The sequence below is a fragment of the Chionomys nivalis genome, chromosome 21, assembly GCF_950005125.1.
Source record: "Chionomys nivalis chromosome 21, mChiNiv1.1, whole genome shotgun sequence".
NCBI lineage: Eukaryota > Metazoa > Chordata > Mammalia > Rodentia > Cricetidae > Chionomys > Chionomys nivalis.
Window position 1 is genome coordinate 40,678,684 of NC_080106.1, and position 18,569 is coordinate 40,697,252.

General features: G+C 43.8%; 1 protein-coding gene across 1 annotated transcript in view; it reads left to right on the forward strand.

The window, feature by feature from the left end:
• Positions 1-538: 538 nt before the first annotated feature.
• The window catches only part of LOC130863567 (carboxylesterase 1D-like), a 28,213-nt gene continuing 10,182 nt past the window's right edge, over positions 539-18,569 (forward strand). Inside the window, exons 1-8 of the mRNA XM_057753678.1 lie at positions 539-590; positions 3,391-3,595; positions 5,595-5,739; positions 8,043-8,176; positions 10,079-10,232; positions 12,235-12,339; positions 13,442-13,546; positions 16,659-16,697. Of these exons, the coding sequence (XP_057609661.1) occupies positions 539-590; positions 3,391-3,595; positions 5,595-5,739; positions 8,043-8,176; positions 10,079-10,232; positions 12,235-12,339; positions 13,442-13,546; positions 16,659-16,697 (939 nt within the window). The remainder of the gene's footprint in view (positions 591-3,390; positions 3,596-5,594; positions 5,740-8,042; positions 8,177-10,078; positions 10,233-12,234; positions 12,340-13,441; positions 13,547-16,658; positions 16,698-18,569) is intronic.

Genomic DNA, 18,569 nt, shown 5'->3' on the forward strand with positions numbered 1-18,569 from the left:
GAATACTGCAAAGATGCTGAAGGTTGATGGAAAGTGAGATTCCTTCCAAACTTGAGAGCATGGATCTAAGAAATGCCAATCCAGGGAGACTGAGTAATGTGTCCTCACGTCCCAGATGAGCAGTGTGAGTATGTTCTAACAATTTCCTACATTGTATAAGGAGCCCAGACCAGAACCTCCCCCTACCTGCAGGCACCTGCCTGCTGCTGCCTCCTAGGAGTCCAAGGTTCACAGAGGTGAGAGTGAGAGCATTCAGGGAGAACCATGCACATAAGCTGTTGGGTGGGAGTGCGGCTGTTTGTAATCTGGGTATTGGATATGGACCAGATAAAAGAGGTTAAACTCCTAGTGGGTGTGGCTTAGAGGTCCCAGCTGACACCCAGGGAGCTCTTTGGAAGAGGAGAGCTTTTGTGTCACCTTAGGTTACATAACTGGCCTGGTTGATGAAAACTTAAGGAGGCATGTCCCAGGGTCCACAGCAGAAGCATTGCCAGAGCAGCAGATACCTCACAGACCCGCGGAGTCCTGTCCGTCCACAATGCAGCTCTACCCTCTGGCCTGGCTTTCTCTTGTTGCTTGCACAGCTTGGGGTAAGTTCTTCCAGATTACAATGTCTGCGTGTACATTCACAGTCTTTGTTCTGGGCACAAGTGGATGATGACATTTGCCCAGCAAGGACAAAATAGTCCTGGTTGCTTGGTGATATTTTTGCTTTCCTGAAGTGGTGCTGTGAAGTCCAAAGAACCTTAGTCTTTCAGAGACCTAGGCGAGGACAGCTACTGAATATCCAGCTGCAGGCAGCTGGCACAGGAAGACTGGAGAAAGTCTGTTTCCCTGGGGTTCTTAGTCAGTCTGCACGCAGGTCATAGAGAGGCTGAGCAAAATGTTGGAAATACAAATTCAGGAGCCAGACACAAGACTGACTCCCAGTCAACAACTCCATGTCTATATCCAACTCCATGTCTATATCCTTAACTTGGAGGTGCCTAGATGGTGCAGTGTCCAGATGACCCCCCTACACACACAGTAGAGATGCCAGGGCCTCCTCTTCACTGAGGACAAAATAGGAGGTTGTTTGTGGTTGATTCTACATCATTTAGGATGCCCTAGTTCTAGAGATAGGCAAGAGGTTAGGTCAAGAGATAGGCAAAAAGATTGAGTAAAAACTTAATGCATTAGCAGAAATTTTGCCTCGGTTAGTATCAGACTATTGAAATGAAGATTTTGTCCTCAAGCTCCCAAGAGACAGGGACAGATCACAGGGATGGTGTAGAAGGGGAAACAGTGGGTCAGTCAGAACCAGGGCAGTGGAGGGACAAGGGCAAGAACAATCACTATAGTTTCACTTGAAAGAAGAGAGGAGGAGTTAGTTAGCTGGCCCAGAGATGGCGACCTGGAGCTCTTCAGGGGTCTGGGAATTATATGACTGCCCTCAGGTTTTTGGTGCTTAGATCTTGGAGACCAGGACAGGTGGGGTGACCGAGGCGAGACACTCAGATAAAGGAGGAAACTGGGGGTGGGACCTGTATTACTTAGACCCTGGGGGTCACAGGTCCCTCAGGATATGCAGAGCCTCATGCATCAAAGCAACAGATATAGAAAGTAAAATCCACCGTCAGTACTGAGGTGAATGAGGGGTCTTGGCATATGCCTGTGTCCCTACATGGAGGAAAGACTGAGGCAACCTGGGAACTCAGCTCCCTAATGTCAAAGATGCCCAAGTCTATTTTTGACTCTGGAGTCTAGCCCGGTGCTCAGCCACCAGAACTCTGAAAGCTATGTCTCAATCTTCCTTCCTTGTAACAGTGCAAGGTTTGAACCAAAAGGCAAGGAAGAATAAGAACAGACAGAAATTCCGAGCAGAAATTTCCCTCGCTGCTGGCCACCCTGCAAAACCACCCCATTGTCATCTCTAGGTAATGGGTACTTGTTGAAATCTTCCCTGCTCACCTGTTGAGTAGGCAGCTGGCAAGATTTCTTTGAGGAACTATTTAAGGAGACTGACGGTGCTTGAGCACACAGCAAGTGTTCAGTAATGCATGTTGTGTGTCACATAATTTTTAAATACATAACTACATGATGTTGGTGTCACTGTTGTGTTCCCACTTGACACGAGGCATTCGACCCTGGCTAATCTGTTTCTAACCACTCCAGGGTAGAAGAACATTGCCAAGTAACACAGGCCCCAGGCTCTTTCTGTTCAGACTTTACCCTCCTTTACCTCTTTGAACTGCTGGAGATGCTTGTCAGCCTCTCACCCATTCTCCATGGTCTTCCAGAATATCCTAAGGTAGAGGCTGTTTATACATATCTATTCAAAGGAAAACAGATTAAGAATGAAAGAAGACCTGTCTAATAAGGGATGTTCTGACAAACTGAGGACCCTGAGGTCAGACGAGAGAAGAATCAGAGTGGCCATGATCAAGTGTCTCTAAGTCCACCAGTCATATAAGAAAAGACCAGCCTGGCTTGTTCAGGTCCCACAATGGGTAGAAATAGGAGAGGTGAGGAAGCTGCCAAAACTGTCTTTTCTACAAGAACGGAGACAATGGGACAGATGACTTGATGCCCAGTCTCTCCCCTCTTTCTCATGCAGGATTACCTTTCCCTCCCATGGGCCCCTCCTGAGAGCAGGCATAGGGCACCCGCCCTTCCCAGCCAGGTACTATGCTTCCTGTGAGCCACAGGACTTTCTCCTTCCTGTTCTATCAGCCCCACCCCTTTCTCCTTCCTGTTCTATCAGCCCCACCCCCACCACCTTCCCCTTTTCACTCATCCCCCCCCCTCCCCCTCATGCTCTAAGTCACAGCTCTTCTGTGACCAATCAGGAGGCCTCACTCTCTGCCATCTCAGGACACAACCTCATGTACTCAGTAGTAAGTACAGTGTCTGCTGCCCTCCTACAAGGTGAGCCCTCCTGTGGGCAGGGATCACCATGGTCCATCATCTCAGCAGTAGGTACAGTGTCTGCTGCCCTCCTACAAGGTGAGCCCTCCTTGGGCAGGGACCACCGTAGTCCATCATAGCACCCAGTCTGCAGCTCTGCACCGGGATCCCAATAGATGGACGTTTCTAGTGGAAGCCAAAGCTCATATTCATGCCCTCTCTTTCTCTCTTGCTGCAGTGACTTCGGCTGAATGATGTTTTTTTTAAGACTTGGTTTCTTAGTGTAGCTCTGGCTGTCCTGAAACTCTCTCTCTGTAGACCAAGCCGACCTTGAATTCACAGAGATCCGTCTGCCTCTGCCTCCCAAGTGCTGGGATTAAAGGCATGTTCCAGAAGGGTTCAGATGATTTTATCAATGCCATCAGTCCTAAAGTGACAAACTCACCAGGAATACAGGTCTGCCTTTTCCTTACTGGCGTGTTCCCATTTTCTCTTGTCCAGCAGGGCACCCGTCCTCACCACCCGTGGTGAACACTGTTCATGGCAAAGTCCTGGGGAAGTATGTCAGTTTAAAAGGATTCGCACAGCCTGTGTCCGTCTTCCTGGGAGTCCCCTTTGCCAAGCCCCCTCTTGGCTCCCTGAGGTTTGCTCCACCACAGCCTGCAGAGCCCTGGAGCTTCGTGAAGAACACCACCTCCTACCCTCCTATGTAAGCCGCTGGGGTAGGCTTCTTTCAAAGTAGAGGGGATGAAGTAAGGTACCTTATTCTCCTATTTTGAAACTTGGTGTTGCTTGAGAGTGTGTGGGCGGAGCTTTATGGGTGAAGAGAACAGTGAGACTGACGGCAAATTCTCACACCCAGGTCTGCACAGCCACCTAGTCACAGCTGTGCAGTAGTTAGTGTCCCTCAACCAACGTAGGAACCAAGTGGAAAAGCCCACGGAGACCAGACAGCTTCCTAAATATGTCAGTGCAGACAATATTTGTGCCCTCAGCAAGTTATTTTGAGGTTTTCCAAGATTCCACTCCTGGCTACCTCCTTATCATTGCATTCATTTCTTCTAAAAATATTATTTGCTATTTTTCCCGTTCTGATTGCAAATATAAGACATAAATACTGAAAACTGAAGTCAGGGGAGAACAAAGAAATAAATGTAAAGAAAGTTAAATATCATGTACAAGTCAGCTACACAGAATTACTGCTAGCATTTGAGGTTGTATTTCCAGTTCTTTGTTTGTGTTTGTCCTTCTTTATACAGGGATTAAAAAGACAGAAAATTTGGATAACATTTATAACATCGACATTATTCTACACTATAAATGTAGCAATCAAAGTTTAGAGGTTATATTTACTAGATATGAAACTAGACTTTATACCCCTAATATTTTATTTGGGTTAAGTTCTTTTAATATTCTTGACAGTTTAACAACACTGTGATATGTTTGCTGTAACCAAATCATTGCACACACATGGGAATTGGGAATAACTTCAAAAAGTAACATTTCTAAATCAAGCATAGGAATTTGATTAGTTTGTCTCCAGAAATATCTAAGCTGCACACACTTTTCCCGTGGAAACAAGAAAACTTCCATTCAGTGGAACTTTCTCCAGGTATTGTCTTGCTCAAAAAAAATATGTATATATTGGATAAGCAGCAAGACATTGTAAAAATAAAATAATGCAATGTTGGTCTTCATTTTTGGGTTCTAAACACTAATGAAGTTGAACCTGTCATCCCTCATTGGATATTCATTTTCTGTTTCCGTGAATTGTGCTTCTTTCTCCCACTGGGTGGGAAAATTATTTAAGCTAGAGACATTTTGTAAACCACCTTTCCTTTTCCATGTCTATCATGGGACAGCTATGGAGGCATGTGATCTGAGCACCTCCAGTTTCTATTTGACAAACCGGAAGCCAGACACCATCTGGGAAACAGGATAATGGACACTTGGGGCTGTTGAGCGTCTTGAATGACTTCCTGCTCAAGGCGATGTTTATCAGGGCCTGGAACTCCATAGAACTCAATTATTGCTACCAACTCCACTCTACACTGGACTTGTAGGACCCTCAATCAGGGCAGTCTACAATGATTATTGCTGGGAAAGGAAGATGAAAGAACCTTTAGCAGGCCAGATGGTGAGGTGCTTAGAGACAGCACTCACTTCACCTGGCCATGGCAGGCTAAAGCCAGAGCAAGCAATTTAGCCAAGATTGCCCAGTATATCAGTGGTAGAGACAGAACCAGAAGGATGTCTTCCTGTGGTGTCCCCTAAAGATAGCATCTCTGACTTGTAACAAGCTGTCTGTCACTGCAGGTCATTTTCCTGTTTCATGAAAGATTTTCCAAGAAAGAGCATGTTTACCTACATTGCCATCTCACAACCCAGTGAGCAAACCTTGTCCAGACAGTGCAGAGAGTGTCACTGTCTAGGGCAGTCGGCATCTGAGTGTCTCTCTTCATGGTCCATCTCGAAGGCTCCAGGAAGGGAGAGATACAAAGTCCCATTTCTGCAGTCTTGGGAGACTCTAGCATCTCAGAAGTCCCACCAGGAACCTATTAAAGATTCTCTTATCCCTGACACTGACTCCAGTCCCACGTGAATAACTTCAGTTATATGCTCAAAACTCCAAGTACAAGATCAGCTCCAGGGTAATATGTCCAAACTTCAACCTAGTGGAACCTCAGACATTGTTTCTCCCCTCCCAGGTGCTCCCAAGATGCAGTTGGAGGACGGATGCTCTCAGAACTTTTCACCAACAGAAAGGAGAACATCCCTCTACAGTTCTCTGAAGACTGTCTCTACCTGAATATATACACTCCTGCCGACTTGACAAAGAACAGCCGTCTGCCAGTAAGTGTGGGGACCACTGGACCAGAGAGCTGAGTTCCAGCTTTTCTAGGCAACCAGAAAGGGATGGCGCCAGCTGATAGAGTGCTTCACAGGCCAGGGCTATTTCAGAACCAAAGTTTTCTTTTTCACGATGTGACCTCAGATTTTACCAGTGATATCAGATTTCAGTGGAGATCACGGCGCATTTGGAATATACATCTTAAATTTCCAAATTTTCTCACACAAATAGAAGGAAAAGAATGTTTGTTTTCATTATTAGGTTAGACTCGGATCCCCAGAAAGACTAAGAGATCATTCTTTAAAAGGGGGAATTGAAAAGGACTCTCAGAGGAAATTCAGCAACCTAAATCTCTATGTGGTTAGAGAAACTGAGGCTGTGGGAGAGAAGGGAGTATGCCACCTTTATTCTCGGGCCATGTGTGATCTGCCCATCATACCTGTGCTTCTAGACAGTGTCTGGGAGGGAGGGCGTGTGTCACGTTTATTTTCAGGCCACGTGTGACAAATGTAAAAACTTCCATTGCCAGGTAACGGCTTCCACCGTCCCATGAGGGAATGAGAATTGAGACCACTGAGACAATCCCATCAGCCCTTTCTCTCGCATAGGCAGCACCTGTGTAGCTCATTTCCTTGTCTAGCCATCTTTGGCATGGTCTGATGCCCAAGTGGGTCATTTACATGGAAACACAGTGCCAGAAATGGGATCTGCCAGGCACAGATCACAGGGTTGGGGTGGGTGGGCATCTGATGTCTGGAGATGGAAAGGAAGGTGGTGCTTTGGTTGTAAAAGGGCAACAACCAACAAATTTCCCAGAATCCCTTTGATGTGGAGTCCTGGCGTGGGGGATAATTTATAGATTTGTGTGTTAAAATTAAGTACTACATGTGCTCAGCAGTCACAGGGAGACGAGAATAAACCTTAGTCTCACACATCCCCACCTTCTACAGTGCACTGAGTAACCCCAAACACGATGGTCGGATGTGGGGTTAGAGAAAGGAGAAACTCAAGCCCTGCCTTCCAGGACCTTGCCCTCGGGTCTACAGTTACATCGTACCCTCTTCAGCACATCATTGTCCACCGTCCTTTGGCTCAGCCTTCACTCTTAGACGGCATTGACTCAGTCTCTCCTGAGGCTGCAGGGATGCCCAGGGGAAGAGACAGGCTTGAGGGCACCATGACAGGAGACATCCTGGGAGATCCTCCTGCTGTGGACATGGGTTTTAGAGCCACAGGGTCTGTTTCTTAACCTGTTTGTCTGTTTCCTCACGTGGGAACTGTCCTGTGAGAGCTCAATGACTCGAAAGCTGCATCTCAGTTCTCCTGAGTGCTCACAGCCGTGCTGACACACTAGGCAGCACTGCAGGACAGTCTGGGTCCTGGTCTCACCGTGAGCTCACTGCACTGCAGCCATGAGCAGGGGCTGAACAGAAGCTTTGCCTCTACCTCTGTTTTCTGTGATCTCTTGGCAAAGAGGAACACTTCTTACCTGTCACATAGAAAAATACTTTCCCTGCCGTGTGACTAGGTTATTTCTAGTGCGTAGAACAATTCTGAACCTGTGTGCTAATTTTGGTGTTCATTGCTGTTATCTGGATATTATTTTCATGCTCTCATTTCTTCCCTTATTGATGTGCTCTTTAAATAAAAAAAAAACATGAATTACACCTCCTCTTAGCCTCAAGTCTATTAGAGGGACGGGTATATAGTCGATACAGAGATAATGAAGACTGAAGACTTTCTGGAGAAAGCAAGGATGGGATGGGATTGACAGGGTAGGAGGACTTGGGTGTGCGTCAGAGGCACATTAGGAAGGAGCGCCATCAGGATAGTACGTGTCACCAGAAAAATCACTTACCTGTGGGAAAGTCTAGTAGAGCACTGAGGAGTTACCTGGGATGAGATGAAGCAGAAATACAAGAGCTGACACTTTCATGAGGCATAGAGTGATAAGACCTCACTGGGGGTGAGGTAATCAGTATTTACCTTTGAGCTGTTCCCATAATGATGCTCTCAGTTGGAGAATCTTGTGAGCATTTGAGAAATGAGAAATACAGGGAGTGCTGAGTTACATTACATTCTGGGCAGGAGCTGAGAGAGTTTGAAATAGAGAGATACATGGTATAGCCTTGCTGGGCATTGGTGTCATTGGCATGACAGCCACAGCGAGCAAAACAGAGGTTGATGATCAAACCAAACAACATTCACGGTGTTCCCAAGTCTGCTACCGACTCCCCAGCAGCACTGAAAGCGGGCTCTCTGCACTGAAGCTATGGACTGCAAACTTGGTTATACTCTTGTCCAGGTGATGGTGTGGATCCACGGAGGCGCACTGGTAGTGGGTGGGGCATCCACCTATGATGGACTGGCCCTCTCTGTCCACGAAAATGTTGTGGTGGTGGCCATTCAGTACCGCCTTGGCATTTGGGGATTCTTCAGGTAAGATACTGTGCTTTCTAGTCTTCACATTAGCCATTGCATTGGACTATTTCCTGTTAATAAAACAAATACTCAAAGCGAGTTAATTACAGAGAAGTTTTATTTTTATTTTTATTTATTTATTTATTGATTGATTGATTTTTGAGACAGGGTTTCTCTGTAGCTTTTTGGTTCCTGTCCTGGAACTAGCTCTTGTAGACCAGGCTGGCCTCTAACTCACAGAGATCCGCCTGCCTCTAGAAAAGTTTTATTTAACACAAGTTTTGAGGGGCTGAAAGTGGAAGATTGGCTATCTTCATCAGCCAGGCTACTGTTGACGGCCCTTAGATGAAAAATAAAACTTTGTAGAAGAACAGAATATACATGAAAAGACCACATGACGAGGTGGAAAGCTAGGGGTAGGGGAGATCTGGTTATTTCAAAAACAATTTTAAAGATGTGCTCATTTTTATTTCATGCATATGCGTGTTTTGCCTACATGTATGTTTATAAAACAAGTAAGTTATGCCTACAGAGGCCAGAAGAGGGCTTCAGATCCCTGGAACTGGAGTTATGGTTAATTATGAGATGCCCCTGGGTGCTGGGAATTGAAGCTGGATACTGGACAGAAGTAGTAGTTGCTGTTATGCACTGAGCCATTGCTCCAGTCCAGATCTTGCTATTTTTATCACAAAATTCCTTTGATGAACTAGGTCCCATGAGTTCTCTACAGACCCCTCTTAAGGTTGTGCCCTATGTGACATAATCACCTTGTCTTTGATCTCATCAGTTACCTGCTCTTTCACAGATAAATAATTCCATACCACAGTAGAGACCAGAATCCTAGCAGTGAACTACTGGCAAACAGCCATTATCCATGCCATAGCAACCTCTGTGACCTCTGCTGCAACTCTAATCAGAGCTCTGGGTCTGTGCAGCCACTGTGACCCCCTCCTGCAACTCTAATCAAACTCTGGGTCTGTGCAGCCACTGTGACCCCCTCCTGCAACTCTAATCAAACTCTGGGTCTGTGCAGCCACTGTGACCCCCTCCTGCAACTCTAATCAAACTCTGGGTCTGTGCAACCACCATGTCCCTCTCCTGCAACTCTAATCAAAGCTCTGAGTCTGTACAGTGACTGACCCTCTGCTGCAACTCTAACCAAAGTTCTGGGTCTCTGAAGCCATTGCGACCCTCTGTTGCAATCTAATCAAAGTTCTGGGTCTGTGTCAGGAATAATGATTAGAATAATTTATTATTATATTCCTGCCATTTTAATATGACAGTCGTTTCACTTGGAGAGTTCTCTGAGACGGGAAGGCCTGTGCTGTCCCTTAGCAATGTGTCCATGTCCCTTATAATGACACAAAGGCACTTTCCAAGGCTCACAGCAGCCATGTCTACACTATTGTCCCTTACCCTGCAATCTTTGCTCCTGCTGCTTCTTCTAAGTCTATCTCCACTCCTTGGACAGTGCCAAGGCTTCTGTCCTCATTTTATTCAGGTCTCTACCCAGCCCAGTGTCTCAAAGAGGCCTTTCCCAGTGAAAAGAAATAAAACATTAACCCCTCAGGCCCACATCTGCCATGGTGTTTGCCTGATTTTCTTTTTCTATCTGGAATCATTCTCTTTTCAGCTGCAGGTTCGTGGTCTGCAGTGTGAGCTGACTGCAGTCAGAGATTTGAGGTTTCTTTCCAGCTGTGCTCTAGCTCAGAGCAGTGTTGGATGCATGCTGGTTCCTTGGTACAGAGCTGCTGGAAGATAAGCATAGAGCCCCACATAGAGCAGTGTTGTAAAGTGAGATCCAGTTAGACTTCTGTGTCAGGACTGAAGTGGGCAGTACCCAGCCCATTTTGAGGTATTGGAATCCTTGCGAGCTTTGCCATAACATCTCTGCCTAAACACTAATCTGTTCTCTTGCAGCACAGGAGATGAACACAGCCAGGGCAACTGGGGTCACTTGGACCAGGTGGCTGCACTGCGCTGGGTCCAGGACAACATTGCCAAGTTTGGGGGCAACCCAGGCTCTGTAACCATCTTTGGAGGGTCAGCAGGAGCTTTCAGTGTCTCTGCTCTTGTAAGTGTCCCTGAGTTTATGTGTCTGCACCTCCTAAAATCCATCCACTGTCCAATTCAGCCATGAACATCTTGGCTTACAAAATTGTACTCACACCACATCATCAGATGGCAGAGACCTAAGATCAATGGCCCTTTACCTGGGAAAGTGCAAGCTTCATTTCTCATACAGGGACTGAAGAACTTTCAATTTCTACACACACACACACACACACACACACACACACGTTATTAGAGACCACTTGTTTGTTTCCTGACTGCCCAGACTCCCAAAATAACCACATAGAAACTGTATTAATTAAATCACTGCTTGGCCCATTAGCTCCAGCTTCTTATTAGTGAACTCTTACATCTTAATTTAACCCATTTCTATTAATCTGTGTATCACCATGAGGCTGTGGCTTACTGGGTAAAGTTCTGGGGTCTGTTTCTGGTGGGGCTACACAGCTTCTCTCTGACTCCACCTTCTTTCTCCCAGCACTCAGTTTAGTTTTCCCTACCTAGCTCTGCCCTTCTCTGCTATAAGCTCAAGGAAGTTTCTTTATTAACCAATGGTATTCACAGCATACAAAGGGGAATCCCATCTCCCCGCCCACCCCCCCCCCAACACACACAATTGCTTAGTTTCATATACAGGAACTCAAGAACTTTTAGTTTCTACACACTCACACACATAACTTTTTCTGGAATGTAGTGATGGTAAAAAGTACAAACAGGAGTGTGAGTTCCAGTATGAGTTAGATCAGGTGTCCTTGTTTGGCTTCCAGTCAGATCTACTCACAAAGAAAACTTAAGGTCCACAAACAGAGTGGAGCTTCCCTTGAGGTCTGACATCTTTGCATGTTCAAGAGGGAGGCAGCCAGCTCTAAAAAACCTGGATGTCCTGGGGAAGTAGGTGTGAGAGGGGAGGGATAGGTAGAATGGGGAAGGATGGAGCAGAGACAAGGGTCACAGGTACAGACGGGGATGTGAAGCATCCTGGTGTGTGAGACTGGGCCAGAGTGATATCTAGAGAATATACAGAAGGTTCTGTGAGCTGTAAGAAACTGCCTTGGAGCTGAGTAGAAAATTAATATTAATGTATTTTCTTTATTTTTCAAACATATATTGTTTCCATACTCAGAAGGGGAAATGCATAAGCAAAGAAAAGAGAGAATACAGATTAATGCAAAGAAGAATGTTGTTGATCTCCCTGTCACCTAGGGATGATTACTGTACTATTTTTATCTTTATTTCTTTATCTTGACCCAGAATTTTATTTAGCTGTCTATATCATCTATCTGACTTCTTCCATACATGCATAATCTCTCTTTTTTTTTGATTTCATATATAATCGCTCTCCTTTTTTCTTTTCCTTTCAAATATATATCTACACTTGGTCTTTCTTTATTTTACCCTAAATAAATTTTAATATGTAATACAACATAAACATTTTCCTACCTGTAAAATGTTTCTTCAGTAATATCTTTTATAATTGCATTGTATTTCGTGGTAAAAATAAATCCTTAAAAAAAGAACAATAAGTGCTCTAAACCACTGAGCTATTTCTCCAACCCCTATAAAAAAATAAATAAATAAATCCTTACTGCCAAATATTGTATTATTAGGATCTTGAGTTGTTTCCAAGTTTTACTATGACAAAAAATAAGCACTTTAACATTTTTGCAAGCCTCCATGATCTTATTCTCAAGATATATTCACAAATAGGAATGATAGGACAGGCTCTGTGGCACAGATCTAACAAACCATCTTTCCAGTTGTTCTTTTGAGCACCTGCCACACGATTCTTTCTCCGTCTCTTACTCTGGTCTCTGTTTCCATCCCACTGATGTCCTTTTGGGGATGTCAAATCAAAGAGATGTCAGGGAAGCAGACCAGGAGACATGACGTCTGCCATGTCCACAGAGGAATGGCCAGGGCAGAGGAGCAGCCGGAGGAAACCTTAAAGAGTAACTGACCACCTTGGTAAGCATATATCCTCCTCTTCTTCTCTCCCCTTCCAGGTGCTTTCTCCTCTGGCCAAGAACCTCTTCCACAGGGCCATTTCTCAGAGTGGTGTGGTCCTCATTGCTGCTCTGTTTACAGAAAATGTCAAGCCTGTTGCTGAGGTATGTACCACTCTGAACAGCATCTGTGCCCTTTGCTCTCCTGGGGTCCTCGGGTATTTTTCTTTCCATGGGGTTCATCTTAAATGCTCAATGGATGCTATGACATACCTACAGTCAACTATTTGGGAAGAGAAGGAAATGATATTTGAAACCTCCATAACAAATGATCTCCTCAGAAGCCCTGAAATCCTGGAGGATTGTGTATATTTTGTGGTGTTAGAGATAAATATATTAATGGTGATAATTGACAGTAATGGAGATAGTGCTTCTGTATCCAAATTTCATTATTCCAGTTAGTATCAGAGGCTGCAGGATCACCAACCAGACTTATTGGACTAGAGTACTACCTTGGTAGAGCTTCTATTGTTGTGAAGAGACACCATGCTCGTGACAACTCTTATAAAGGAAACATTTCATTGGGGATGGCTTAGAGTTCAGAGGTTTAGTCCATTATCATCATGGCCAGAAGCATGATGGCATTCAGGCAGACATGGTGCTGGAAAGGTAGCTGAGAGTTCTATATCTTGACCACAGGCAGCAAAAGGAGACTGTGTGTCCCACAGTGGGCATAGCTTGAACATCTGAGACCTCAAAACCCACATTTCCACAAAAAGGGCCACACATAACTCCAACAAGGCCATGCCTCCTAATAGTGCCACTGTCTATGGTCCTGTAGGGCACATTTTTATTCAAATGACCACAAGTACATTTTTAAAACTTGTCTTTAGAATTTGTTTGTGGAACATGAACATGGTGACTCATGCATATAATACCATTACTTTGAAGAACAGAGGCAAGAGAATTACTGTCACTTTTAGACAAACCTAATCTATTTAGCAAACTCAAGACCAACCAGAACTGCATGATGTTCTAGATAGATAGATAGATAGATAGATAGATAGATAGATAGATAGAAGATAGATAGATAGATAGATAGATAGATGATAGATAGATAGATAGATAGATAGATAGATAGATAGATAGATAGATACAAAGAGGGAGACATAGATAGAAATGAATATGAGATAGAGTCCATTATGTATATTAGTGGAGGGTATAATCATTGCCTTTGACCTCTACTGATGCCTGTGATCTTTGGCAGCTGGTTGCTAATCTTTCTGGATGTAAAACAACCACATCAGCTGTCATGGTTCATTGCCTGCGCCAGAAGACAGAGGAAGAACTCATAGAGACCTCACAAAGAATGGTAAGTATATCCATTCTACAGTCTGGTCGCCAGCACTCTATGTGCTTGACTCCAGTCTTCATCTGCTCAGCTGTCCTTTGTCATAGACAAACTGCATGGAACAGTTTCTTGCCTTTCAAATCTGCTGTTCTCAGATCCTAGTTGTGAGTTTCATTTTCCCTTTCTTATTATTAAATAACTCATATGCTAAAGGTATTCCAATAATAACATGATGAAAAATTGTATGACAGCCCTCTAAACATAGGGAAGCTCACTTTTTGAACATTTTTGCTTTCGGGTATATCTTAGGATCTGCAAGTAAACACCATCTTGAATTCATGGGGCTTAGAGTATTAAGCATGTTTTTTTTTTGGAAGTGTGCCATATCACAATATTATTTAATACAGAAACTAAGTTATAATTTTCTAGTCCAATTTGCTAGAATTTCTTATTCTTCCTCAATAGGATATTAAGATAGTCATCTATCTTTCCATTTGTTCATCGATTTTCAATCAATTTATCTTTTTGCTCATCCTATATGTTAATATTCTTTCATCAAAAGTTAGTAATATATCTCTAATTTTTCATTAATTGACTTTTCAATGTTTTATAATCTATGAACTATTCAGCCAGCTTATATCTGTATTTCTTTCCCAATATTTTCCAGTCCTACTTGTATCAACTAGCCTACACATCCACCAATTAAACTACCTATCATCTGCCAAGCCATCATCCATCCATTCATCCAACATATGTGGAAATAATGCAGACAAAAATGAGATATTGTTCCATCTTACACAGAACTATTCATAGAAATTCAAAGATATGTACTAAGTGAGATAAAAGTGACAGTAAAGAGAGATAATAATTCAATATAATTATCATGATATAATTATCATCATAATGAAACATAGCAGAACAAACGTCTAGGGAAAAAGAGCATGCAAGGTCATAAGAACTACCACCCCAGTTGGGAAATGTTAATATAAATAAGCACAGGAATCACCTGAGCTCTTGGCCTCTCTGTCCGGACAATGGACCTTCCAGGATACTCCTGGGCAAACCCTGGCAGGTCTCTCCCTGTTTCTCCACGATCTGAATAAAGATGGCCTTGGTTACTTTGGTCATGAAGTTCATAAAAAGAGGAAAAGATGTTCAAAAATTTTAGATAGCTCTATTCTAATACTGGAAGAAAGAAAATATTTCAAGCATTTTCTGTGTGATACAAGAGGACCAGACTATTCAGAAATAGCTGGTGACTTAGGAAAACCCAGAGGACCTAAAATTCAAGGACACCTCAAGGTGATCTGAGATCTTAAGCAAGGGCTCCCATGATTATCCATTGCTCCAGCATATATGCACACATGCTCAAACACATACACAGTGTTCCCCTCACTAACAGAGCCATGTCATACAGTGTAGCAGTCTTCCCAGATACTGCTCCATGGAGGGGATGCATAGTAGCCACAGCGTAGTAATCTTACCAGTTGTTGGGATCTGTACGGGTGTGTCCAAGTTATTAGACTCTTATTCAAAGAATTGAAATGGGGGCCCTCACAGATTTCATAGTAGCAAGGAAGGGAATTTTTCAAAGGTGAAATAGTAACGAAGATCAGAAAGAAATACATTGTCAAGAGTGACAATGAACCCCATCAGTGAGTGTACTTAAGGGTTCCACAGGATGTTTGGGGCTTCCTTTCATGAGAACCAAAAGAAAGAGGTCAGTTGCTAAGAGACATAGTGTGGGTGCTTCCCTGTTTTGATTGGTAGGCTTAGACTATCTATGCCTTTTCTTACAGTGCATGTCCCATCCCATGAAGCATGTGATTTTTATTCTATGCATGCCCAAGAATGTTTGAGCATAAGATGACACACGGAAAGTCTCGACTAAAAGTTAACTCAAAGGGCACAGTTCATCTTATAGCATATGCACCAAAAACTAGTTCAGGCCTGATCAACCCCTACTTTCTATACCTAGATATGTTCAGAGGGCAGATTTTATGGTGGTCAGGGATAGAAAAGATGTATTCTGTTGTTCTGAGTGGTATATGTCTGCAGCCAGTTTGATGCAGGTGGGGGTCCTAGGCTGCCAATCAATTGCAGGTATATTGTTAGATGAGGAGTGTACGCACCAAGTACCTGAAAGTAAGAGCCCTAGGTTGCCATGTGCACGTAGTAAGAAGAGGCATGCATCCATGGCCCAAGCCAGGCAAAGTCACAGGTTGTTAAACTATTTCCTATGCTTCTCTGCCTCGGGATTATGACCACAACAATCTTGGTGACCATGGCAGAGAAAAGAGTGGGCTGGAGGAACGCCATCGGGCTTGTGGACATCAGGATTTTCTGGTGCAAGGATTCTATATTAGAAAAGAAGAATGGTTGTAACAGAATCTTCAGGTAACTGAGCTGTTCTGAAGAGAGAATTCAAGACATGGCTGGATCCAGATGTTACAAAGCTATCGTTGAGAATCTGCCTGTCTATATGTCTCAGTTCTCCATTCTTTATTATCTTCTATCCAGATAATCATGTCTCTTAGTGAAGGAAAAGATAATAAAATTCTAACCTTATATTTTATTTGCTTAGAAACCATCTCTTTCCCAAATGTCGCAAAGGATGTGCAGGACTCTCTTGGATGGACACCACCCTATAGCCATTCTTGAATGGCTCTCTACATTCAGGGACATGGACTTACACACAAATATCCGAAATCTTGAGTTGGGAAATGCAAGAGAGAGAAACAACCTGTCATTCTCATCCATCTCACATCCAACCCCAGCTCTCTTGAGATTATCCAGTACCTACCATGACTTTCCCATCATTCCACTGTTTTCTTGAGGAAACTTGAGGCAATGTTACCAGAATGAACAAGTAGGGGAAGAGGGGGAAGAGTAACATAGGCACTGGCAGAAGACATTTTCTCCAGGGCTCCACCAGTCCTGATTCAGGGTCCTATGGCGTTTCCTACTTGCTTCTGATATCCCTCACCATGTTCCATACTATGCTCATTCCCAGATAGCACAGGCAGGGAAGATCTGCAGATGAGAGAACCCTGGTACCTTGGAGGCATAGTCCAAATGACCAACTTCTGTACAAGGGAGGCTTTTAACACATCTTCTGCCTTTATCTTCATAGAAACTTTTAAAACTGGACTTACTTGGAAACCCAAATGAGGTAAGGAACTTTTCTTCCCTGCAATAACAAACATTGAGTCTTAACAGTATTTGGCTCCAATTAACTGTGAATGCAAAATCTCCATTGTGATATTATAGTCATTCCTTGTGTGTCCTGAGAGTGGAAGTCACCTGTTGCAGTACAGGGAAGAAGACCAGAGGTCTGACTCCCAGTGCAGTCTCCTTCTAGTATCAAGGAAACTCCAGCAGTGTGCTCCCTCTCCTCCCTCCTTCCTACCTCTCAGCAGGGGTTAGCATTTAGTGGTATTAACTGTGTGATCTCTACAGTCTTGTTCTGGGCTTTCCCCTGGATTTCCTGAAAGACCTGTAAGGATCAAATGAGATTTAGCCACCCATCCAAATTTTACCATTTTGGCAAGAGATGATTTACCAGCTGGGGCATAGCAGTGGTATGGACGATGCGCTGTGCCTTTTTTTTTTTTTTTTTTTTTTTTTTTTTGATTCTTCCATTCCAGGATCTGGGAGTCTGGGAGAGAACAACAGAAGGTCAAATAAAATATGGGGTGTGCCAGATTGTAGTCAGACAAAGAGTTAGAGGATAACTTTGGAGATGGGGACAGAGTTGGCTGTTAGTTTGATATATCCAGACAACACAAGATGTCTTGATTAGGAAGAAAGCCAGATGTTAGGAAATTTGGAGACAGTGTTGCAGACAGGGGAAGAGCCGCTGCAAAACCTGCTGCAGGAAGCCAGAGTGCTTGGAGGGGAGGATGTTGAGGGGCTCTATTCACTCTGATTCTTTGTGAGGTTACCAGACCTATTCCTGTGAACACATATTAGAATGTATCATCTTCCTTCTGATAAAATCTTGACTTTGCTTAGAGACCCCAAAGAGATAAGGACCTTGGTGTTTTGAATTAAAGATGCTGAGTAAAGACAAATACCTTTCCTTCATGGAACTAGTACTTGAAGACATTTTTGAATATCAGAGATTGGCCATATATTAGAGAGAAAAAGTTTTCTGCCCTCTGACCTCTAACCCTGCCCCAGAGCAGGCTCCAAGCCCAGGCCTCTGTGACCATCATGACTTAGCTCAGAGCACTGACTCTGCTCTCTTGTCTTGAACCCTTTCCCCCTGTGGAAATGCTGCCTTTTCTTTATTTATATATAGAGTGTTCTTGTTCCGATCCTGCTTCAGATGGAAAACGACAAGCTCTGTGTGGCCCAGTGTATCTTCCTTCAGATGAGCAGTTCTCCACGGAGCCTTCTGCACCGCCCGACTTTTCTAAGGCAGCAGTAATTATGCCCAGGACAGATTCTATTTTGTCAGCCTATTTGATTATGGCTCCATACTTGTGATTTTTGTCTTTGAATAGTGAATGAGGTCTCAGGTTAGACATCTTGAGAAAAGAGCTAATGACTTCTAAACACTGACTTTGTATCCCATAGCACTGAGGTTTAGATTGGTTTAGGTTTTACACATGCAGTCTACCTTCATTAGTCATAGATTCTCTGCTTGTGAAGTCACTTGCTAAAATGTACTTGCAATCTCAATTCAACCCTTTTGACACAGCTGGGTCTTTTGCACCACATGTTCTGGGCAGCAAGAAGCTCAAGTCACATCATGCCCAGATTCCCATCTCAAGTCAAATCGAGGCAATACTTGATCTTCTTGACTCCTCTCCCATATTCAGAAGTGACCTCTTCATGATGTGTGAAATGTGACATTTTGACAGTTATTTACTGTTTGCATTAATTTCTCTATTTAAGCTGCTCTTCCAGCATGCTGATGAAGAACTGTCCCGTGTCCCCAAGCACGGGTGGACATGAGGAACATTCCAGAGAAAACACATGTGGCCAATGAGCTCTCTTCAGCTTTAGTTTGTTGTGTTTTTGGTCTTGAATTCAGTAT